The sequence below is a fragment of the Oryctolagus cuniculus genome, chromosome 9 (assembly GCF_051225735.1).
Source record: "Oryctolagus cuniculus isolate XC-2025 breed Fujian yellow rabbit chromosome 9, ASM5122573v1, whole genome shotgun sequence".
In the NCBI taxonomy this organism is placed as follows: domain Eukaryota; kingdom Metazoa; phylum Chordata; class Mammalia; order Lagomorpha; family Leporidae; genus Oryctolagus; species Oryctolagus cuniculus.
The window spans coordinates 131867887-131893775 of NC_142875.1; the positions used below are offsets into that span (position 1 = coordinate 131867887).

At 49.2% G+C, this 25889-nt stretch overlaps 1 protein-coding gene across 5 annotated transcripts in view; it reads right to left on the reverse strand.

Moving 5' to 3' along the window:
* The window catches only part of SLC2A13 (solute carrier family 2 member 13), a 341591-nt gene extending 319078 nt beyond the window's left edge, over window positions 1-22513 (reverse strand). The window contains exon 1 of one of the 5 annotated variants that reach the window (XR_016213163.1): window positions 21840-22510. Coding sequence is in view for 4 of the 5 variants with exons in the window: in XM_070049659.2 (XP_069905760.1) it covers window positions 21840-22389 (550 nt within the window). In the remaining variant the exon portion in view is untranslated. Of the gene's footprint in view, window positions 1-21839 lie in introns of all 5 variants that reach the window. The other 4 variants (XM_070049659.2, XM_051850398.3, XM_089304024.1 and 1 more) reach the window with 4 other exon arrangements.
* Between the last annotated feature and the right edge of the window lie 3376 nt (window positions 22514-25889).

The window sequence follows — 25889 nt, forward strand, 5'->3', positions numbered from 1 at the left end:
TCCATAAATCTGAGTCTGGTCTGAGGGTTGGCAGGCAGGAAGGGCACCCACTTAGGCAGTCCCTCCCCTCACTCTATCACGGCGCCCAGCAACCAAGGCAAAGCACCAACCAATCCCTATTGGTTCGGCAGCTGGCTCTGGGAACTCCAGTTCTTTGCACAGATGAGAGAGGCTTGCAGGGTGAGAAGGGATCCCTGCTCCCTGTGGCTGTGCAACAGAATGTGGCTGGGCCTTTGGGCAACTGTTGTGTCTGGCTTCAGAGGCTCCAGGTTCTGCACCCACACTATGGTGTGCACAGATCTTTCGTGTGGTTTTAACGCCTGCGTGGGTGAGGTGCCTGGGCACTGTCAGGCTGAGGGCAGGCTCACACTCGGTGGATGGTTCACCATGGCTGAGAGGGGCTGACACCCAGGATCATGCCAGTTGATATGATGACACTCTCTTCCTCCCTGCAGACCACAGAGGAGCCCCACCAGGCCCAACATGGTGACACCCTGGACTCTTGTCCCACTCCTGAGCACGGAGCAGAGCTCCCCGGTCACACCCAGCATATGCCTCTGGACATCCACTGAGGGACCAGACACTCCACTAAGTCACAGAGGCATAGTTCAAAGGTAAAAGGTATCAGAGGAGAAAATCAACTAGTGCCTGTAAATAAACACAGAACTGTAAGAAACACGAACAAGGAAGACAATAGGACTCCCCAAAAGGAACATAATCACACTTCAATATTAGAACATGAAGATGTAGAAAGCAATCAAATATTAGAAAAGAATGATCAAAGGATCACTCAGAAACACAGACAAATGGATTCATGAGTTAAAGAAATCCATGTGTGACATGAATGAAAAATTGTGCTGTGAGACATATTTTCAAAAGAAATCAAACTGAAGTATTAGAAATGAAAAATTCAGGGGCTGGCACTGTGACGTAGCAGGTAAAGCTGCCACCTGTAGTGCCAGCATCCCATATGGGCACCAGTTCGAGTCCTGGCTGCTCCACTTCCAATCTCGCTCTCCTCTATGGCCTGGGAAATCAGTGGAAGATGGCCCAAGTCCTTGGATACCTGCACCCACATGGGAGACCCGGAGGAGGCTCCTGGCTCCTGCCTCCGGATCAGCGCAGCACTGGCCGTTGCAGCCAAATGGGGAGTGAACCAGCATATAAAAGATCTCTGTCTCTGTCTCTCTTTCTCTCTCTGTAAATCTGACTTTCAAATAAAATAAATAAATCTTTTTAAAAAAAAGAATGAAGAATTCAATATGTCAAAAAATACAACAGAAAGTCTTAACAATATACTTGGTGAGGCAGGAAGAAAATCAAAGCTAAAATACAAATCTCTGGAAATATCTGTCAGACAGAAAAAAAGAAAAAAAAATTAGAAAAGCTGACATTAGTGTTCAAGATGTATGGGATACTATTAAACAACCAAATTTTCATGTCTTAGGAATTCCCGATGGAATAGAAAGAAGAAATAGATTAGAAAGCCTACTCAGTGAAATACTAGCAGAAAACTTCTCTAATTTGGAGAAACATGGGACATCCAAGTACAGGAAACACAGAGAACTCCTAACAGACATTATCAGAAAAGATCTTCATCATGACACATTGTAGTCAAACTTTCAAAAGTAAAACATAGAAAGATTCTAAATTGTACAAGAGAGAAATGCCAGATTACCACCAAAGGATTTTAAATTAGACTGAAAGCTGATTTCTCACCAGAAACCCTACAAGCTAGGAGAGAATGGAGACACATAGTCCAAGACCCAAAACAAAAACATTGCCAAAGCAGAGTACTGCACCCAGAAAAGCTCTCATGTATAAACAAATGTGAAATAAACCAAAAACAGAAATGGAAAGAACTTTTTACCACTCATGTAGCCTTACCAATGATACTTAAGGGTGTACTACACAGATACAGAGAAAGGTAGTCGACATCATGAAAGACTGTGAAGGAAGAACATCTCCTGGTCAAAGTACAATTGAAATCCAAAAGAAACAATAGGAAAATTCATGGAGAAATGGCAGCACCAAGTCATTACTTATCAATAATAACTTTGAATTTAAGTGGCCTAATTTCTCCAATTAAAAGACACAGACTGCTGAATGGATTAAAGAACAAGACCTATTTGCTGCTGCCAAGAAACACACCTCACACCCAATGATACACACAGACTGAAAGTGAACGGACGGAAAAAGATACTCCATGCTAACAAAAAGCAAAAATGAGGGGCAGAGACAATGAAGAGCATTATGTAATGATTAAGGGATCAATTTAACAGGAAGATGTACTCTAGTAAATATATATGCACCCAATATCAGGGCAACTGGGTATTTAAAACAAACATTGAGGCCAACATGGTGGCAAAACAGGTAAGGCCATTGCCTGGGATGCCAGCATCCCACATTAGCGTTGGTTTGAGTCCTGGATCCTCCACTTCTAAGCCAGCTCACTGCCAATGGCCTGGGAAAAGCAGGAGAAGATGGTCCAAGCAAAACTGAGCCTCCATCGCACATATGGGAGACCCACATGAAGCTCCTGGCTTTGGCCTGGCCCAGCCCTGGCTGTTGTGGCAATGTGGGGAGTGACCAGCTAATAGAAGGTATCTCTGTTTCTTCCTCTCTGCCTTGCTATGTACCCTTTTAAATAAAAAAAAAAAATCTTTTAAAAATGTTAATGGATGTAAAAGGAGACGTAAGCTTCACTACAGTAATAAAGGGAGACATCAACACCACACTTTCATCAGTGCACGGATCAACTAGACATAAAATCAAAAAGAGAAAACAGGGCTCATGCACACTACGGATCAAATGCATCTAACTGATAAGTTCAGAACATTACATCCCACAGCTACAGAATACACGTTCTCTTCATGAGTGCCTGGAACTTCCTCTAGGACATACCATACGCTAGGCCATAAAACAAGTCTCGACAAATTTTAAAAAGCTGAAATCATACCCTGAATCTTATCTGACCACAAATGAATGAAGCTGGAAATAACAACTTAAAAAACTCTACAGCCGCGCGCTGCGGCTCACTAGGCTAATCCTCCCCCTTGCGGTGCCGGAACACGGGGTTCTAGTCCCGGTCGGGGCGCCGGATTCTGTCCCGGCTGCCCCTCTTCCAGGCCAGCCCTCTGCTATGGCCTGCGAGTGCAGTGGAGGATGGCCCAAGTGCTTGGGCCCTCACCTGCATGGGAGACCAGGAGAAGCACCTGGCTCCTGCCATCGGATCAGTGCGGTGCGCCGGCCGCAGCGCGCCAGCCATGGCAGCCATTGGAGGGTGAACCAACGACAAAAAGGAAGACCTTTCTCTCTGTCTCTCTCTCTCACTGTCCACTCTGCCTGTCAAAAATAAAAAAGTAAATAAAAAAAACTCTACAAAATATGCCAATACTCTGAACAACATGCTCCTGAGTGAACAGTGGGTCATAAGAGAAATCAAAACAGAAATCAACAAATTCTTAGAAACAAAGGAAGATGACAATGCCATATGAAAACTTATTGGATAGTTTAAAAAAAAAAGTGCCAAGAGGATAGTCTATAGCAACTAATGCCTACATCAAGAAATTCAAAAGGTATTAAATAAAAGATCTAACAATGCATCTCAAGGACCTGGGAAAATAACAACAAAGCAAACTCAAAATTAGGAGAAAAGAAATAATTAAAATTAAGAGAACAAACAAAACTCAAACAAGAAACAAGACACAAAAGATCAGAGAAATGAAGATCTGGTTTTCTAAAAAAAATAAATAAACAAAATCGATACACTGCTGGCACTAACAGCAAACAAACAAAAAAAAGTGAGAAGACCTAAATTAATAAAATCAAACATGAAAAAGGAGATGTTAAAACAGATAACACAAAGTAACAAGAATCATCAGAAACTACTATAAACAGCTATATACCAACAAACTGGAAAACCTAGGAGAAATGGATAGGTTTCTGGACATACACAATCAATCAAAATTAACTCATAAAGACTTAGAAAATCTAAATAAACCAATAACCAAGACAGATATTCAATCAGTAACAAAGATTCTCCCAACAAAGAAAAGCCCAGAAACAAATGGCTTAACTACTGAATTCTACCAAACTTTTTTTTAAAAAGATTTATTTATTTATTTGAAAGTCAGAGTTACACAGAGAGAGGGGAGGCAGAGAGAGAGAGAAACAGAGAGAGGTCTTCCATCCGATGGTTCACTCCCCAAATGGCCGCAACAGCCAGAGCTGTGCCAATCCAAAGCCAGGAGCTTCTTCTGGGTCTCCCACGCAAGAGCAAGGGACCCAAGGACTTGGACCATCTTCTACTGCTTTCCCAGGCCACAGCAGAGAAATGGATGGGAAGTGGAGCAGCTGGTTCTTGAACCGGTGCCCATATGGGATGCCGGTGCTGCAGGCCAGGGCTTTAACCTGCTGTGCCACAGAGGTGGCCCCCCTTCTACCAAACTTTTAAGAAAAACTAGTTTCTATTCTGCTCAACCTATTCAAAATGACTTAAAGACTTGAATCCTCTCAAAACTTCCCATGAGCCCAGCATCACCTTAATTCCAAAACCAGAAAAAAAAAAAAAAAAAAAAAAAAAAAAAAAAAAAAAAAAAAAAAAAAAAACACACAAAAAGGAAAGGAAAGAGAACTACCAACCAATAATCCTGATTAACACAGATGCAAAAATCCTCAACAAAATACTGGCTAATTGAATCCAACAACACATCAGAAAAATGATTCTCCTAGACCAAGTGTGATTTATCCCTTGTTCAACACATCCAAATCACTAAATGCGATACATCACATTAATAAATTGAAGAATAAAAACCTCATGGTTATCTCAATAAATGCAGAAAAAGCATTTGATAAAATACAACACCCTTTCATGATGGAAACTCTAAGCAAACTGGGTATAGAAGAAACATTTTTCAACACAATCAAGGCAATTTATGACAAACCCACAGCCAGTATCCTATTTAAAGAGATAGGAGGCTGGCACTGCGGCATAGTGGGTAAAGCTGCTGCCTGCATTGTCTGCACCCCATATGGGCACCAGTTTGAGTCTTGGCTGCTCCACTTTCAATCTAGCACTCTGCTAAGGCCTGGGAAAGCAGTAGAAGATGGCCCAAGTCCTTAGGCCCTTGCACCCATGTGGGAGACAGGAAGATGTTCCTAGCTCCTAGCTTCGGATCAGCGCAGCTCTGGCTGTTGCAGCCAACTGGGGAGTGAACCAGCAGATGGAAGACCTCTCTCTCTCTCTCTCTCTCTCTCTCTGTATCTCCCTCTCTCTTTGTGTAACTCTTTCAAGTAAATAATCTTTAAAAAAATAAAAATTAAAAAAAAATAAAGGGGTAAAGCTGGAAGCATTCCACTTAAGATCCAGAAACAGACAAGGATGTGCACTCTCATCACTGCTACTCAACACAAGCCTGTAAGTTTCCGCCAGAGCCATTACGCAAGAAAAAGAAATCAAGGGAATGCAAACGGGAAAGGAGGAAGTCAAATGATTTCTGTTTGCAGATGACATGATCCTATATACAGCAAACCAAAAGACTCCACTAAGAGACTATTGCAACTCACAGGAGAGTGTGGTAAAGTGGCAGGATATAAAATCAACACTCAAATATCAATAGCCTTTATATAAACAAACAATGCCATGGCAGAGAAAAAATTGTATGTCTAATATCATTCATAACAGCTACAAAAAAAAAAAAAAGTAAATACCCTGGAACAAATTTAACCAAGGAGGTAAAAGATATCTTTGATGAAAATTACAAAACATTAAATAAAGTAATAGAAGACACAAAAAAGTACAAAAAAACTTCCTTGTTTGTCAACTGGCAGAATATCATCAAAATGTCCGTACTACTCATAGCAATTTAAAGATTCAATGCAACCTCAAAATACCAATGACATTCTGCTCACATCTAGAAAAAAAAACTATGTTAAAATTCATATGGAAATACCAGAGACTCTGTACAGCTAGAGTAATCTTAATACAACAAAAACAAAGATGGAGGCATCACATAACCGGATTTCAAGACATACTACTGGGCAGTTATAATCAAAACAGCTTGGTACCGGCACAAATACAGATATGTAGAACTGTGGAACAGAATAATAACCACAGAAATTAATCCACACAGCTACAACCAACTAATCTTTGACAAAAGAGCTGAAATCAATTCCTGCAGAAAGAACAGTCTCTTCAACAAACGGTGCTGCAATAATTGGATCCATAACATTCTTATTTTATACCTCATACAAAAAGCAACTCAGATGGGATCAAGGATCCAAATTTATGATCTGATAACATCAAAATTACTAGAGGAAAACATCGGCCAAACTCTGCAAGACGTTGGCATAGGCAAAGACTTCTTGGAAAAGACCTCAGAAGCAAAGGCAATCAAAGTGAAATGAAGACAAATGGAATTACATCCAGCTGAGAAGCTTCTTCACTGCAAAGGCAACAACAAAGTAAAGAGGCAACTGACAGAATGGGAGGGAATATTTGCACACTATCCAACTGACAAAGGATTAATATCCAGAATCTATCAAGAGCGCAAGAAACTCAACAACAGCAAAACAATCCAGTTCAGAAATAACAGATATGAACAGGTATTTTTCAAAGGATGAAACACAAATGGCAAACAGACACATGAAAAAATGCTCAGGATCACTAGCCATCAAGGAATCGTAAATAAAAACCACCATGAGGTTCACCTCAGCCCAGTTAGAATGGCTAGCATCCAAAAATCAACAAACAATAAATGCTGGAGAGGATGTGGGGGAAAAGTACTTAAATATACTACTGGAAAGAATGTGAAGTAGTACAACCACTATGGAAGACAGTATGGTGATTTCTCATGTATCTGAAAACAGCTCTACAAATGACTCAGCCATGCTACTCCGCGAATTTACCCAAACAAAATGAAATCTGCATATGCAAGTTATTTATACCCCCATGTTTACAGCAACTCAATTCACAATAGCTAAAATGTGAAATCCAACCAGATGTCCATCAACTAATGACTACATAGAAAAAATGTGGTATATGAATTCATACACATATATATACTATGTAACATTACACAGCACAAAAACAATGATATCTTGTCTTATGCAACAAAATGGATTCAATGAATGATGCTTAGTGAAATAAGCCAGTCCCAAAAAGACAAATCATGTCTGCTTATCTAAGTTACAGTAGATATAGAAAACCAAAAAACATGCAGAGGAATGAAAACCGCATCTTGTAATCTGATTGCTGTTTTTACCCCTTGTTTATACAGTTGTGGAACTGTAGTCTTTCCACTTCCTACTTGTTAAATATCATGGCTAGTGGTATATTAAGCCTGTGATGACAGAGTGGAGTGAAATTACGCTTTGGCAAAAATTAAATTTATTTATTTTTTCAAAAATTAAATTTAAAATAAAAAATGAAGGAAGGTAGGAGATTGAGGAAGGAAAAAAGGAGTGATGGAAGTATGGTTACCCTCTTAGAACTGTACCTATGAAATACATGAAAATTGATCTGTGTATATTACTAAAATTTGTTTTTATCAAATAGAGAGAATCTTGGCACAGTCACCAACAGTGCTAACTTATCTAACTCTCGAGCGTGCTCTTCCCTGAACTTCAACACTAACCCTCCTGTTTAACAAGCAGATGCACCCACAACCCACACAGCTCTGTCGTGGAGTCCACCCTCAGAAGGCTCTCACAGCACCTACAGTAAGCTCCTCTCCTTGGCTCCCATAGTCTGCAGAATAGAAGTCAGGTTAGAGGGTTGCACAGACCGAGTATGTTCCAGGGGAAATGACATTCTGCTGGGACACTATGTTCTTTGCAATAGCTGACTGAAACAAACTAGATCACTCTCAACATCAGAAATCATTTAAAAAAAAAAAATGGATGAGAGGAAGAAGGACGAGTAAACTCTGCAAGATCCTACGTATCACCATCGCATAGTGAACAGCTGCACGGGAGCTCCCAGGAAGCTTGCTCTCTGCAAGACGGATGCAGGCCAGGGCCGGCGCCGTGGCTCAGGCTCTCTAGGCTAATCCTCCACCTTGTGGCACCGGCACCCCGGGTTCTAGTCCCGGTTGAGGTGCCAGATTCTGTCCTGCTTGCTCCTCTTCCGGTCCAACTCTCTGCTGTGGCCCGGGAAGGCAGTGGAGGATGGCCAAGTGCTTGGGTCCTGTACCTGCATGGGAGACCAAGAGAAGCACCTGGCTCCTGGCTTCAGATAGGCGCAGTGCCAGCCACAGCAGCCATTGGGTGGTGAACCAACGGAAAAAGGAAGACCTTTCTCTCTGTCTCTCTCACTGTCTAACTCTGCCTGTCAAAAAAAAAAAAAAAAAAGAAAAGAAAAGAAAAAAAGAAAGAAAGAAAGAAAAAAGAAGAAGACAGATGCAGGCCAGGACCAGTGCTCCAGTGCTGGTGTGCGTGCAGCTCCCAGGTCTCTCAGCCTCACCACCAGGTGGACAGGGCCTGGGGTGTGCATGACCTCAGAGTCGCCCTGGACACCGGCGCACCTGCTGCCAAACCACAGATGGTGGGTCCTTACCCTGAATACACCCATCTACCCCAAAGAACACGGGGGGCGGGCACTGAGCCTCGAGGTCCTAACACCAGCCCACATCAGAGTACCCACATAACACATAACACATCAGCCCACATCAGAGTTCCTGGGCTCCATACCAAGTTCTGGCTGCTGACTGTAGAATTCCCGTTCCCTCCTGGGCTACCACAGGGCCTCTGTCCTTCTCCCAATAAAGAAACAAAAATTTAATTAAAGCAAGAGTACAGGGAACAGGTGTGGACGCCTCTAGTGTTATGATTTTTTTTTTAATTTTTTTTTTTATTTTTGATAGGCAGAGTGGACAGTGAGAGAGAGAGACAGAGAGAGAAAGGTCTTCCTTTGCCGTTGGTTCACCCTCCAATGGCCGCCGCTGCAGCCGGCGCACCGCGCTGATCCGATGGCAGGAGCCAGGAGCCAGGTGCTTTTCCTGGTCTCCCATGGGGTGCAGGGCCCAAGCACCTGGGCCATCCTCCACTGCACTCCCTGGCCATAGCAGAGAGCTGGCCTGGAAGAGGGGCAACCGGGACAGAATCCGGCGCCCCGACCGGGACTAGAACCCGGTGTGCCGGCGCCGCAAGGTGGAGGATTAGTGTTATGATTTTAAAAGTACTAAAATGAGGTAAACACGGGCAATACCTGCATCACATTACCCAACACTACCTTACAGGATGACGTCTTTGTCTGTAGAGAGGCCTGAAGCTTAACCCCACACTACTCTGCTGTCCCAATTAATGCCACCACAATTCACTGCTGATCTGAGTCTCCAGCCGTCAGAGACAGCACAGCAACGTTATCCTGAATATCACTTATACATGCAATATCCAAGTGTCTCGGCTTGATTTCCAGCTCCACTCCTGACTGTAGCTTCCTGCTACTGCAGAAGCTGCGGGGCAGCAGGCCACAGCTCACGGGATTGATTGGCTTCCTGCCACTGCCAGTGCAGACTGGATTGGGCTCCCAGCTCCCAATCTAACAGCCAAAGAGAACCAGCAAATCAAAGTCCGTCTCTCTCTCTCTCTCTCTGCCTGTCAAACAAAATAATAAAAACTTTTAAGAAGTTGCATGGTTGTTTGGCCCTTAAATACCATCCACATAATTTCAGTTCCCAATTTTCTCTCTATGCTGTATGGAATGAGCTCCTTACATGAAGTCATAAACTAAGCCCAAAAACATGGTGATGGAGTTTTATAAAAAAAAAAAAAAAAAAAAAGCTTCTATTATTAAAATTCCTTTTACCCTACAGCTAGTACTTTCAAGTGTTTTTTAATTATTATTATTAAGACTATTCACTCCTTGCCTCAGGAATGGCAAATAAATCTTTTCATTGGGAACCAACCTATCTTGTCTGTAAGTAGGCATATAAAATAACTACAGCACAAGACAGATGTGAGAGCCCAGCTCCGCTGGGCCTCACCGCCAGCAACAGGTGCACACTGTCAGCTCTTCCTCTCTCAGTCCCCAGGGCATCAGGTGGAACCCCTGCTCCCTCTGTGCTTTCCATGGCTGGGCTCCGCCTCCTGGCACAGACAAGCCCCTTCTCTCAGACCCAACTGTGCCAGGATCAGCACTCACTGGGTGCGGCTGACATCATGTGACCGAGACCATGGGAAAGGTGGACAGAGCGAGAAACGTACAGTAGAACAGCGCTGTGTGTCTCCCACAAGGGTTGTTTCTTTTGTGCAATACATACTGCGGTTACCAGTAAGGAGAGACATCAAACCAACAGGAGCTTCCTCTCTCTCAATCAGAGAGGTGTGAGGCTGTGACGGGGACCAGGGCCAGCGATCACGCAGAGCCAGGCACCTCCACATCCGGGAGTCCGGAGCAGGCCCATCTGTTCAGTGCTGTGTGAACTCCCACACTGGAGACTCATACACTGAGCACGCAGTGTCACTGGGCCAAGGATACACACTGGTGGACAAACGCTGAGCACACCAGGGCTCTCCGCTGCACCAGGCAGCTGCCAGCTCTTTGCCACAATGAACTCGTCGATGCCAGTAACCAGGAGGCAGCATCTGAGCCTACTTAGCAGGTGTGAGAACCAGGGCAGGTGGGACGTGGGACTCCGTTTCCTACGTAACAGTGCCACAATTGGCTACCTACCTGGGGTCTCTCATATTCAACCATGCTACAGCACTCTTCTACTGCAAATTACTTTGTGCATTCTTTAGTTTGCTATGTACTTGTGGCTTGATATGTGAAAATGCATGGATGAGGAGAGGGGGGATGTAAATACTGCTAGCTCCCCATTAACTGCCCCCAGTGAGTCTCTGATCTACCAGGAGAGATGCGCTATGCTAAAAAAAAGACCAAGCAGGTACACACCGCTGTGGCCAGACAGCTGGCCTGGGCAGAGGCTTTCAGCACAGGGTCACCACACCTTCCTGTACTCTCCGGTCCGCCGTCCCTTTCCGGGTCCAAGGAATTCAAGAACAGGTACTGTCTTGTCTTTGCCTTTGTCTCTCTGGCACCCGACAAGTCAGCACTCAGTGAATGCAGAGCAGGGGCTGGAGGGAACATCAAGGAAAAGCACACAGCAAGCAGAGAGGAGCAGGGGATTCAAGGGGGTATGCTGGGAACGTGTGGTTTGAGTTTTAGCTGCTCCACTCACAGGCATCCTGCTCCCCAGCCCCAGCAAGGGCAAGGAATGCTCTACCCAGGGTTGTTTGCTAAACATCACTTCCTGTTAAATGCCAAGGGCGTGTCCAAAAAACACCTGTCACACTCCACAGTGTGCACTTTAAACATGATGTTCAAGGGAAAGATGGTCCGACGAATGGTGGTGGGAGCACTGGGTAACCACGTGCAAAAGAATGAAGCGTATCCTTAACTGACACCATGAGCAAAGTCAGTGTAACCTAAGACCCAAACTGTACCATTCTAGACGGAAGCGAAGGGAAGAGCTTCAGGACACTAGACTTGGCAATGACTTCTTAGACATGGGCCACAAACGTGAAAAAGGACAAACAGGATGACATCATGTTGGAAATTTCTGCACATCAAAGGACACCATCAACCCAAAGGCAAGCTGCTAAACAGAAGGAGGGATCTGCATGCAGCACACCAGGGAAGGGCTTCCTGTTCAGAACAGGCAAGAAACACAACTCAACCACCCCATCAGAAACAAACCCATTCCCCAGGCACAGGCAGGTGTCTGATGCAGTGGTTAAGATACCCAGGGCTCCTAGCAGACTACCCATGTGCCAGTCCCGGCTCCACTCGTGAGTCTGGCTTCCTGCTAATGCATACCCTGCGAGACTGTCATAAGGGGCCAAGTAGTCGGGCTCCTGCCACCCAGACTGTGTTCCCGGCTCCCAGGCATTTAGGAAGAAAACCAGTGCACGGGAGCTCTGGTATTCAAATACAGAAGTAACACTTTTTAAAAATAACAGGTGGAGGACTTGAATGGACAACTTTCCAAAGAAGATATACGAATAGCCAGTCAGTAAATAAAAAGATGCTCAACCTCAGTGATCCTAAGAAAAATGTAAATCAAAACCACAGACATCACTGGACATCTGTCAGAATGACCAACTGTCAAGAGAAAATAAATTAATATGCACCTGTGAAGATGGAGAGAAACTACAACCTCTGTGCACAGTGGGGAGGGAGATAACATGGTACGACCACTATGGGAAAAAGTATGCAGTTCCCTCCAAAAATTCAAAACACAACTACCATATTCCCACAAGCTTTGGAAGTGCCTTCATATACCATATGCAAACATATACATACACATTGGTGCAGGAAAAAAAAAAACCACACACAACTACCGTATGGTCCAGCAATTCCACTCCGGGGTACAAACGCAAAGGAACTCAAAGCAGTATCTGTAAGAGAGATTTGCACTCTCACACTGAGTACTGTCCTCAACAGCCCACAGAGGAGTACAATCCAAATGTCCATAAACAGACGAGTGCATTAGGAAAACATGGTGTAACCAGCAATACAATGGAGTATTACACAATCTCTGGAAGAAAATTCTGACACTTGAGGTGACATGGATGAACCTCTAGAATACTCAGCTAAGTGAATTAAGCCAGACAGAAGCCAAAGCATTGCATGATCCCACAATGTAAAGCAGTCCCAATTGTAAAAACATAAAGCATACAGGTGGAAGCCAAGGGGCCGAGATGGGTGGGAATTACTGTTTAAAAGACAAGAGGTGAGGCCGGCGCAGCAGCTCACTAGGCTAATCCTCCGCCTAGCGGCGCCGGCACACCGGGTTCTAGTCCCGGTCAGGGCGCCGGATTCTGTCCCGGTTGCCCCTCTTCCAGGCCAGCTCTCTGCTGTGGCCAGGGAGTGCAGTGGAGGATGGCCCAAGTGCTTGGGCCCTGCACCCCATGGGAGACCAGGAGAAGCACCTGGCTCCTGCCTTCGGATCAGCGCGGCGTGCCGGCTGCAGCGCGCTGGCAGCGGCGGCCATTGGAGGGTGAACCAACGGCAAAGGAAGACCTTTCTCTCTGTCTCTCTCTCTCACTGTCCACTCTGCCTGTCAAAAAAATAAATAAAATAAAATAAAATAAAATAAAATAAAATAAAGAGGTGGGGCCAGCACTGTGGCATAATGGGTAAAGCTACCACCTTCAGTGCCAGCATCTTATATGGGTGCTGGTTCGTGTCCCAGCTGCTCCACTTCCGATCCAGCTCTCTGCTAATGGCCTGGGAAAGCAGCAGAAGATGGCCCAAGTCCTTGGACCCCTACACCTGCATGGGAGACTCACAAGAAGTTCCTGGCTCCTGGCTTCAGATGGGCACAGCTGTGGCTGTTGTGGCCAATTGGGGAGTGAAACAGCGGATAGAAGACCTCCCTCTCTCTCTGCCCCTCCTCTCTCTAACGTCTCAAGATGAAAACACTCCAGAGATCTGCTTTGCAATAAGGAGAACAGCCTGAACACTACTGTACTGAGACATGACAATCCTTAAAATTGCAAAGTTCATGACCAGTCCTGTGTCAGGATAAGCCTCCACCTGGAGTGCCAGCATCCCATATGGACGCCAGTTCTGGCCCCAGCTGCTTCACTTCCAATCCAGCTGTCTGTTGTGGCCTGGGAAGGCCGTGGAAAATAGCCCAAGTCCTTGGGCACCTGCACCCGCATGGGAGACATGGAAGAAGCTCCTGGCTCCTGCCTTTGGATCAGCCCAGCTCTGGCTGTTGCAGCCATTTGAGGAGTGAACCAGTAGATGGAAGACCTCTCTCTGCCTCTCCCTCCCTCTGTTTGTAACTCTGCCTCTCAAATAAATAAAATCTTGAAAAAACAAAATAAAAAATAAAAATTATAGACCACTCAACTTTCCTGGAGAAAGCCTGTCCAAAAAAATCCTACAAAGATGGTGGGAAATGTGCTTTGGCATATAGAGTAAAGCTATCGCCTGCAATGTCGGCATCCCATATGGGTACAGGTTCAAGTCCCAGCTGTTCCACTTCTGAGCCAGCTCCCGGCTATGGCCTGGGAAAGCAGTAGAAGATGGCCCAAGTCCTTGGGCCCCTGCACCCATGTGGGAGACCCGGAAGAAGCTCCTGGCTTTGGATCGGTGCAGCTGTAGCCATTGCAGCCAACTGGGGAGTGAACCGGTGGATGGAGCACCTCTCCTTCTCTCTCTGTGTAACTATGACTTTCAAATAAATTCTAAAAAATAAATTAAAAAAAAAAGATTACAAAGTTTTTGTTACTCTTTCACCATAATAATGAAACAAAATGCATCTATACTAAAGCACACAAAAGTATGCTGACTGTCATGGTGAACACCAGTGATGCTGGATCCAGGCAGAGGTGAGCCTGCCGGCAGCTGCCAACAGCCAGCTCCTGGAGCCGGCCATACCCCAAGTGCCAACGCGGGCTCCTCCCAGTACATGTGTGACCAGCGTGCAATCACTTCCCTTGTTTTCTTCCAGAACATCCTCACTTTAAAATAAAGATAGTATTCATTACGCCACGGGGTTAGAATGAAGACCATGCATTAGTACCTGCAACATGTCTACAAGTGCAAGCATTCAACGGATTTTAGGCAGGCGTCACCAGAGCCAGGGTGTAGACAGCTAAAGTGCTTGCCAGTCCACATTCTGCCGTGAGGAAGGACCACCTGGAACGCCCCGGCAAAGGGCAGGGAGATGACGACCCCTGGCACGCCGCTCAGGTTTGCCAGAAAACGAGGCCCACGCCAGGTGACCTGGATGCAAAGTGCAGACCATGCACTTCCCATCTGTGGTGCTAACACTTAGTAAAATAATAAAAGGCCTAAACAGAAATGCACAGTGTTCCCAGCCTAAGTTTAGAAGGTCCCATTAAAATGTTTTTTTTTTCTCTACATCAAGGGAAATGGATTTTTTTAATTTTTTAAAGATTTATTTATTTATTTGGGAGGCAGAGTTGGGGGGGGGCAGGTTTTTCATCCACTGGTTCACTCCCCAAATGGCTGCAACAGCCAGGGCTGGACAGATCCAAAGCCAGGAACTCCTTCTCGGTCTCCTACTTGGGTGCAGGGGCCCAAGCACTTGACCATCCTCTGCTGCTTTTCCAGGCCATCTGCAGGGAACTAGATCAGAAGTGGAGCAGGTAGGACTCAAACCAGCATCCATATGAGATGCCAGTGCTGCAGGTGTAGACTTTACCTTCTATGCCACAGCGCTGGCCCAGGAAATAAAATTCCAACTGTGGAAAAGGTTCGAGGTTCCCTGTGAGCACAGCTCCTCCTTCCGACAGCAGGAGCTCTGCGACCGGCAGCAGCGTGGATTCGAGGTGCTGCTGCTTACGGACTCCGACCACCACAGAAGAGAAAGGAAAAGAAATGAAAAAGCTGCGGAAAGAGGATCACGTGGAAGGAGCCAGGTTTGATCAGAGAAAAACTGGCTCACATACTTCTGCCCACAGATTGGGCAGGCGTTTGGTCCAGGAGTTAAGAATTGCTGGAGATGCCCACATTCCATGCTACAATGCCTGGGTTCCCAGACCCAGCTCCTCACAGTGCCCCCCGGGAGGTAGCAGGTGATGGTTCAAGAAGCTGTGGGAAATCCAGACTGAGTTCTGGGCTCCTGGCTTTGCTCCAGTCCCAGTGGCTGCAGGCATTTGGGGAGCTAACAAGCAAATGCAACAGCTATCTTTCAGACAAAATAAATTTGTTGAGAAAGCAAGACTACTATCTGAGTTCTATTAATAAATCCTACATTGTGTCCAAAGATGCTCACGTCAATCATCTAACTTTAACCGTGTTCTCACTTGGAGCTTGTGATAAAGGAAACATGGACAAGGGAAAAGGTAGTGTTTCCCACAGAAGTCACGTGATCAACTCCACATCACTCATGTCTAACACCAGTTAACAGACTTCTGTCAGTCGCCTGAAGAGGGTGTTACAATATCACTAAGCAAACATACTTAGCTTGTAAGTCCCTGTGCCACCAGACACAAAAGGGAGGGAGGGAGCAAAACTCTTAACATATAGAAAACAAGGAAAGAGAATCAAGTGTTATTCTCAAATCTGTTTCTTTTTCTAAGATTTATTTACTTACTTGAAAGGCAGAGAGAGAGACAGAGACACAGAGAGAGAGATTTTACATTTGCTGATTCACTCCCTAAATGGTCGCAATGGCAGGAGCTCAGCTGATCAGCAGCCATGCGCATCTTGTGGGTCTCCTACATGGGTGCAGGGGCCCAAGGACTTGGGCCATCCTCTGCTGATTTCCCAGGTACGTTACCAGGGAGCTGGACTGGAAGTGGAGCAGCCAGGACTTGAACAGGCACCCATATGGGATGCCCGTGCTGCTGGCGGTGGCTTTACCTACTATTTCACAGCACCAGCCCCTCATGTCCATTTCTTACTAGTAGGAGGCAAAAATCCTATACACAAGTCCTGTGAAAAAAAGACAAAGAAAGAAAACCGGGAGGGGGGGTGTAGGAAAAATTGTGATCACTATCCCCACAAAAACATTTCCATGAGCTGATTTGCTATTTGAACATCTGGCTGCATCTGGCTGAGAAAGCTTACCATACACAGAAGTCTTTATCAATGTTACTCTTGATTTGCATGATTTGTTCATCCAAAAAGATTTTATATTTGCTTTACATTAAGGAATAAAAATTTCAAGTGCTATTGGAGAATAAAATATGTTGTATTTCTAGTAGTTTAGCAACAAGCCAATTACAGGCTGCTTCCTATATGCGGCTACAACTGTGTTCCACTAGAGGGAGTCCTGCAACAGGCAGACGGAGGAGAAACTGATGTGATTAACTAAAGACCAACGCTGTACAAATTACCCTCAGTTCTTAGTAAAGCATCTCAAAATTGGGGAGTATCAGAATTTAGAGGCCCACAGACACTAAATAAACACCAACAGCATGAGAAAGGGCTATTCTGTATGTCTTCTGGCTGGCCACGTATATGCCAATAGTGATCAATAGAATTATGCTCTAGGAATCTGTCTTGCCTAGACAACTCACTCTTGTATCATGCAGGAGAGATACAAAGTAACAGGAACTAACCACATAAAGCAAGCCTGGGCAACTCACATGTTAGTTACATGCTGTAACCATGTAACTAACCATATGTTAAAACCCTGATAAACAGACACCTTTCTATGCCAGAACAGGTGATTTCTGAGATGGAAAATTGGTATCCTGTTAGAAATTTGAGTTTCCCAAGCCCAAGTGGTGACAGCCAGGGATAGGAAGAATGGATAGGGTCTGGCCTCATGCCTGGGGGGGTCTAGTCCAAGAGCAAACTCATGAGGGCAAAGAAAATACTGAAAACAATGATCCAGCCAGGGCAGGCCATCAACAGACTTTGTTGCAACCCTTCAAGGAAGCAGAACCTTAAAGTAACAAACAGGAGCCCCTGACTTGCAGATGCCTGGGTCTGTTACTACTGACTCACTTAGCACAGATTAAGTTCCCTCCACTGCAGGACTCCACTGTCTGTCCAAAGTTCCTGCAGAAAGGCCCTGGGCTGTTCCTGTGCCAGCCATTCACAGCCACACCCTGGCTTCTCCCACCCTATAGTGAGCAACTCTAAAGGGTTTGTTTGTAGACTTTCTAAGAGCCTGAAAGTGCAAAGGAGGGAGGGACACTAAAAGTCAAATACATAAATAAACCAAAAAGAAAAAATATCAGACTCCAGGGCTATTTCCTTACATCACTGACAGTTAAAAACCATCAATGGGGGTGGGCATTGGGCCTGATGGTTAAGCTGCTGCTCCCTCACCACAGTGCTTGGCTTTGTGTGCCAGCCCCACTCTTGATTCCAGCTTCCTGCTAATGAGCACCCTGGGAGGCAGTGGTGAGGGCTCTAGTACCTGAGCCCCCCCCCCCTCGGGAGACCACACCGAGGTTGCAATCTCAGGTCCTAGCTTTGGTCTAGTGCAGCCTTGGCCCTTGTGAGCATCTGTACCAACAGCAGATGCGAGCTTTGTCCGCTTCTGCTTCTGTGCCTCTTAAATAAAACAAAAACAAAATCCTCCACTGGCTATCCATGAACACATCTGGCCAAACAAGCTGTGCTCAGCCTGAGCCCTGCACACACACTCCTGTTCCGAGACGACCCCACCCCCACCTCTCACTCACCTAGACACCTGTGCAGGGTGTTAAACGAACAAGATCTGTGCATACCTCACCATAAGTGCACAGGGTGTTAAAAGAGCAAGGCTGTGTGGTTTTGTTTGGAATGCCGACTCTGTCATTTAACTACTATAAACAGGTTTGCCTTCCAGTCAAACAGCTCGGAAGTCTAGCCCTGCCTGGGTGCCCACTCCACACACAAGCACCTCTTCTCTACCATCTGTTGAACTCCTACTCACCCGTCAAACCCCAGCTTAAATACCCATCCTGCGAAGTCTTCCTCAGTCCTGTGTCCTACTGACTTCCCTCAAGAGACTCAATTTCCCACTTTCTTGCGTTCCCGCTGGGCACCTGAGCAAAATCTCCATCGCACTTTAATTGCTCCCTGAGTGTCTTCCTGCTCCATTAAAGAACGTACACCCCAGGGTGGGGTTTTTCTCCACCTAATTACTGCCTACCCCAATCCTGACAGCATCTATAACGGAAGCTTAATTAGCCGTGTTGAATAGATAAATGGGTGATTTCACTCACCTATTACAACCAAAACCTCCAGATGACCTTTCAAGTACTTGTATCGCACCAGCTTTCCTTTGTGCAAAGAACGATTCTGACTTACGGTGAGATCCCACCAGCAATGGGGCTTTTTTCATGTGACTGTTCACAATCATTCACTCATTTATTCAGCTCATCTGTCCTACCTGTCAGGAACACATCAGTGAACAAAATTAAGAAAAATCCCTGCCCCGCGGGCCAGGCCCCCACTTTCCGCAGTTAAGTTCGTCAAGGAAAGGAGTTGCCTTGGCAAACTTATCTGCAGAAGCGAGCAGAACCACATTTTGGGGGCCATGTCCGGGTTGCTGGATCTAACTGCTGTGCACTGGGGATCTGGCACCACGGCTTAAGTAACAATTCGGGACACCTGGATCCCACCTGGCACTGCCTGGTTGGACACAGCTATTCAGTTTCTTCTTCTGCTTCCTGCTCACCAACCAGGGTGGGGGGCTGGGGGGGGTGCAGCAGGTGATGGCCCATGTGCCTCGATCCCTGCCACTCACATGGGAGACAGGGATGGAATTTTCAGCTTCACCCTGGGCTACCTCTGGCTGTTTTGAGTGCTCGAGGAGTAAATCAGCAGGTGGAATCGCTGTTTCAAGTAAAAAATGAAAATAAAAAGAAATCATAATGGTTGTGACTTCTCCTTTAGAAGGCTGGTTATCAATAGGAGTTTTAAGGATTTCGTGTGTACAGCTAAACACTTTGACCAGATCCTACCTTGAAGCAGCTTTTCTGGCTTTGTGGTTTCTCACTTAAAAAAAAAAAAAATCTATTTGAAAGAGCTACAGAGAAAAAGAGGGAGATACAGAGGAAGAGATTTCCATCTGCTGGTTCACTTCCGAAGTGGGAGCAGCAAACAGGGCCGAGACAAGCCGAAGCCAGGAGCCAGGACCTTCCTCCTGGTCTCCCAAGTGGCTGCAGCTGCTTTATCAGGGAGCTGGACGGGAAGTGGAGCACCAGGGACTCGAACTGGCGCCCGGAGGTGATGCTCTCCTCAGAGATGGCGGCTTAACGCTGGTCCTGCTTTGTGGTTTCTCAATGTGCCCTATTTCAAAGTCTAGCTATGACCCTAAAACAAGGTGCCAAAGAGGAGGGCTCTGAGGAAACCTGGTCCAGGTGTGTGTCTGCCAGGAGAAGGGAGATGGGCCCCCTTGGGGTTAGTCCCCGCCACACCCCAAACCAGGGAGCCTGAGAGCATTGCAGGGGCTGGGACACAGAGACCCCACAGCCCCTGCCGCTCTGACCGCCTGCTTCACATCCTGGCTGTTCTGACACCACCCACTGAGCACATCCCACTCGCCCTTTCTGCATGGGTCCCCTGCATTAGGTTCCTCTCTGCTCATTTCTCCAGTGAAACTACCCCTGTGTCGATGGACCATCTCCAAGGGAGAAGGCAACTGACCTTCTCTGCTGGGGTCACTGAGTCCTGCACTCGTATCAGCCTCTCATCAAGCTCTACCTTGGGGGGCTGTCAGGAATATCGACCCCTCCCTCTTCTCGCACCGGCTCAACACCGGGGAGAGGACATGACGCACAACCTGGGCTGGATCTTCCCGCCAGCTGCACATAAGCACCCCGCCCCCAAAGGGTACTGAATACTAGGAGGCTTCATTCAGAGATCTCTGGAAAACATCACCAATTTGTTTACCGAACAAATCTTGCTACCCAAAACGATGTTATTCCCACATTCTATCCAACAGAAGCCACTCAGGTGTTCCCAAGCAGACAAGGCTTAGAACAGAATCCTGGTCACCTGGCTCAAGGCAGGGTACCCTGGTGGCCCAGCTAGGGTGGGGTATCAGGGTCTCCTGGCCGCCCACTTTAGAGCAGGGTACCTGCGCACGGGCCCTAAGGACACAGGCTGGTGCAAGGAAGGCGGGGTTAACCTCAGCTTCAGGGCTGGGTCACTCTGGAGCCTGTGGCCCGACTTAACATTACACGGAGAGGCCGGCGCCGCGGCTCACTAGGCTAATCCTCCGCCTAGCGGCGCCGGCACACCGGGTTCTAGTCCCGGTCCGGGCGCCAGATTCTGTCCCGGTTGCCCCTCTTCCAGGCCAGCCCTCTGCTGTGGCCAGGGAGTGCAGTGGAGGATGGCCCAGGTGCTTGGGCCCTGCACCCCATGGGAGACCAGGAAAAGCACCTGGCTCCTGGCTCCTGCCATTGGATCAGCGCGGTGCGCCGGCCGCAGCGCGCCGACCGCGGCGGCCATTGGAGGGTGAACCAACGGCAAAGGAAGACCTTTCTCTCTGTCTCTCTCTCTCAATGTCCACTCTGCCTGTCCAAAAAAAAAAAAAAAAAAAAAAAAAACATTACACGGAGAGCCTCACTCACACCGCACAAAACGAACTCAAGCCAAGTCAGCCCTAAGGCGCCCAGGCTGCGTTCGAGGATGGTGTCTCGGACGCGGCGCGGGGAACCGGCGGCTTCTTCGCTGCCTGCCTTGGAAGCCACGGGGCTAATCAGAAGCGAAGCGTCCCCGGGAAGCACGCGCAGAACGGCCAGGTGGGCAGCGGCCCCGACCCAGGGGAGCCACCCAGCCCCGCTACGGGAAGCAAAAAATATCCTAATGACCGGACACTAAAACAGCATCAGCGGTGCGTCCTGGGAAAAATCACCAGTGAGTGCTTTCTAACAACTTCCGTCTGCCGAGCCCGTGCCAGACGGCCCTGCCCTGGCCGGGCGAGCCGCGGGCGTAAACCCCTCCGTCTCCTAAACGGAGCCACAAGCAGGCGTCCCTCGGGGCGCGGACCCCCAGCGGGAGCCGCCCCCGGACGCACCAGCGAAGCGGACGCGCCCTTTCCCTCGCCGCTCCGCTGGTGGACAGCAGGGCAGGCGGGGCGCACAGCCCGGCCGGGGTGGCGAACGAGGACCCCGCGGGCCCGCAGAGCCCACGGCGCGCGTGGAGGGAGGCTAGGAAAGTTGCAGAGCCACCAGGCACAGCAGCAGCGCCCACGGGGAGGGCGCCACGTCCCGCCCGCCCGGAGAGCAAGGACCAGGGCGGGGAAGCAAGGCGGGGGAACCCAGCGCAGCTCCGGGTCCCGGACGGCGGACCCGGAACGACGGCCACGCCAGGCTGGGAGCCCCCTCCCCACCCAAAGAGCAAAGGGCATCAAGGCGCCCCCGAGCGCCCAGAGCCGGGCAGGGCGCGCGGCGCCGCCACTCACCGATGCCGAAGCCCACGATCAGGCGGCCGGCGAGCAGCGTCTCCTTGGAGGCGGCGGCGGCCAGCACGGCCGAGCCCGCGGCGAAGAGCGCGCTGGCCAGCAGGATGGCGGCGCGGCGGCCGCAGGCGCCGTTGAGGGCCCCGCCGGCCAGCGCCGCGACGGCGGCCGCCCCCACCGTGCTGGACACCAGCAGCTCCTGCCACAGCGCGTCCAGGCGCAGCCGCCGCTTGAGCAGCAGCATGGCCCCCGACACCACGCCCGTGTCGTAGCCGAACAGGAAGCCGCCGAGCGCCGAGAAGGCGGCCACCACGTACACGAAGCCGGGGGTCTCGCCCTGCTGGAACTGGCGCCGCGCCGCGCGCTCCAGCTCCGCCGCGCCGCCCGCGCCCGCGCTCTGCAGGCTGGCGCTCGACTCGGCGGCCGCCAGGAGGCTGCGCTCGCCGGCCGGGCTGGCCGCGCCGGGCTCGGGCTGCCGGCGGCGCCGCTCGCCCATCAGGCTGCTCAGGCTGCGCAGCGTGTACTCCACATTCTCGCTCGCCGCGCGGGACATGGGGCAGGCGCCCGGCGGGCTGCTCCCGCTCGGCCCGCGGCGCCCCGGGGACAAAGTTGCGGCCGGCCGCGGCGTCCACGCTCTGCCGAGCTGGCGCTGCGGAGCGGCGGGGGCGGGGCGCGGTCACGTGCGGCCTGGGGGTGGGGCCGGGCGCTCCTCCCACCCACCCGATGGCGGGGCGTGGCCTCGCCGCGACTCTCCGCCCTCTGTGGGCGTGGCCCTGGGTGCCCCGCCCCCCGGGGGGTGCTGAGGTGCAGCGCCTGAGGGGCGGCCCGCGGGAGACCGCGGCGCGGCCGTGGGGCTGCCTGTGCCGCGCCCGACACCGCCCTCGCGCGGCCGCTTCCCGGGGCGAGGGAGCGCCTCCCCTCAGGCCGCGGGCGCCGGCTCGCCGCAGGTGCGGTCCGGCGCCGGGTGCAGAGGGGCGCGCCGGACGCCCCGCGCCGCCTGGGAATCCACGCGAGGGCGCGCGTGGCCGCGCGGTGCGGGCTTTTCCGCCTCGGTGTGCGAATCCCGTGGGTCGTTGTAGTCCCGCCGCCGCGGGTTTGCCTCCCGAGGGCGCGAGGTAAGGGAAGCGTCCAGTGCAAGCCCTTCTTTCCCTTGTTTGAGCCGAAGGGCGCTGCTCCCCCGGGGGCCCCTCTTCCTGCGGTGGACAGCTTCCATCCTTTTAGGGAAAACGGTGTTTGTCCATAGAAAGTTGAGCGTTGAGGGCCGCCTCTCGTTTGCGCCATCACTCACGATTATCTGCACAACATACGGCAGGGTGGAAAGACGATCGGCTGAGCTGAGCGAGGACTCACGGGGCGTCTGAGCAGCGTTCCCGGGATCCGTTCCACGGAACGCGCCCCGGAGCGGGCACCCGCGGCGACTCCGGCCTCGGCAGGGCTCAGGTGAGAGCGCGCCGGATCCTGCCCGCCGTGGTGGACTTGCGCCCCCTGCTGGTGAGCGGCTCCATGGGCCTTGCAGAGAGGACGCCGCTGCAGTTTGGTTTTTTTATTTATTTATTTGAAAGTCAGGAGGGGTGGGGGCGAGAGAGGAGAGAGAGAGTCTTCTATCCTCTGGTTCACTCCCCAAATGGCTGCAACAGCCAGGACGGGGCTAGGCCGAAGCCAGGAGCCAGGAGCTTCTTCTGAGTCTCCCAAGTTGGTGCAGGGTCCCATGCTCTGGGGTTTTCTTCTGGTGCTTTCCTGGACACATTAGCAAGGAGCTGGATCAGAAGTGGAGCAGCCAGGACTGGAACGGGCGCCCAGCGAGGAGGCGGCCGCTTAACCCCTTACGCCACAATGCTGGCCACACAAGCTGAGTTGTAACCCTAGCTGGGGTGGTGAACCCCTGTGTGCCTTGAGCGTGCTTTGCTGAAATGCAGGTTTTGGGTCCCAAGGCGCAAAAATACTTCAAAAGGTTCCGTCCTGTATCAGGACACGTCCAGAGCTGTGGTCAGAGTACATCTGGAAAGAAATGTGGCATGAAAAGGAGGTGAACATGGGAGGGAACCACGTTGGCTTTAGCACCAGAGCGGGGTCCACAGTGACGCTGCCCGGAGTCCACTTCAGCTGCAGGTCTTGGGGACTGGAAAAGCTGGGCGTGAGAAGCCGTGGATTAGAGCCCCCCACCCCCGCTCACTGCGGAGCGTCTGCCAAGGGTCTCAGGTGTTCCGTGTCGGAGCCGGTCGTGGTGCAGTGGCTGCTGCAAGCATGGGGACCATTTTTTCTATTAAGGGTTAACTGGATGTTTGTAACCTCATTCACAGGCCGCAGGAAACGATGACCTTAAATACTAGCCTGCTATAAGCTTACTGAGTTTCGAGTCTCACGTGCCACGGCTTGGGCGGGGCCAGACGTCTCCTGCGAATGTGTAAAGTACTTTTACAGTCTCATTGCTGGCTGTTGCGTGGTAATAAGCCTCAGATTGGTTCTCCTGGTGCTTTTCCACCACAGAAGAGAGAAAGAGAGGTTTTTTCTATATGGCGGCACAGCCTGGTTTTCAAGCAGGGATGCGGGTAATTTGGTAATCATTCCAGTTCTGACCTTGGGAGTGGATGGTAGCAGAGTGGATTCTTTGTTTCTTGGTTATTTATTTTTAATTACATGACTGATGCATCCTTGTATGTAATCAAGCAGTGTAACAAGAAAGAGAACATAAAGTTCCCTTCCCAATCACTTTTTTTTAAAGATTTATCTGTTCACTTCAAAGAGCGAGAGAGAGAGAGCTTACATTGCTGCTTAACTCCCCAAATGGTGAGAAGAGCTAGAGTTTCACCAGGCCAAAACTAGGACTCAGGAGCTTCTTCCATGTCTCCCACTTAGAGGGCAAGGAACCGAAACACTTGGGCCCTCTTTTTTTTTTTTTCAGTTTTTTTCTTTGTTTTATTGAGAGGTAAAGTTACCAACAGACAGAGAGAAAGGTCTTCCATCTGCTGGTTCACTCCCCACATGGATGCAATAATGGCTGGAGTTGAGCCAATCTGAAGGCAGGAGCCAGGAGTTTCTTCTAGGTTTCTCACATGGAGCAGGGGCCCAGCACTTGGGCCATCATCTCCTGCTTTTCCAGGCCATAGCAGAGAGCTGGATTGGAAAAGGAGCAGCCGGGACAGGAACTGGCACCCATATGGGATTCCAGCGGTTTAGCCTACTACATCACAGCACCAGCTCTCCCCCACCACCACCTTTGGCCATGTTTTGATGCTTTCCCAGGCTATTAACAGGGAGCTGGATTGGAAGGGTTAGGGTTGGGTTAGGGTTAGGGTTAGGGTTAGGGTTAGGGTTAGGGTTAGGGTTAGCAGCCAGTACTTGAATCAGAACCCATACTGGATACCCAGCATCACAGACAGCAGCTTTACCCACTAAGCCACAATGTCACCCCCAGTCAGTCACCTTTCTTAACTCTACAGGCCCCTTTCTGCAGAGATAATCACTTTCAAATGTATCTTTCCAGAACTTTATACATTTATGTGTATACAAGATGTCTTCAAATAGTTTTTGGAAAATGCATAATATGAAAGAAGTATACATGGATTTCAAAATCATTTTGCAGTGCAATAATCATCTATACTATTCTGTACTATGAGAGGCTAAGACAGTGAAAGAGTGACAGTGAGTTAGAGAGCGCATGCACGCATGCAGGAAGCAGGTCTTATACCTCTGCAGGGGCAGGGAGGTAGGAGCAGTGAATCCAATTAGGTTGGGGGGGTGGAGCTGACACCTGTGGTTTGGTCATCTGTAGCAATGGTGTTGGGGGCCAGAGTCCAGGAGGGTGGCCAGGGCATAGATCGCCCCACAGACAAGACTGTGCCATTTTACTAACAGTCCTCCCTTTTGTTTTTCATAAAGCAAGTGTTCCATGGGATTACATCAGCTCTAAAAGTCCAGGAGGGAGTGGAGGGACGATGATCTGTCTTGAGAGCTACTTCCTGCTGACAGGGCAATAGGTTACTCTCCTGTGGTATCAGGCGATGTCTCAAGCCGCAAACTCCTGGGTGGGGAGCCGAGTATATCCCTGTAGCA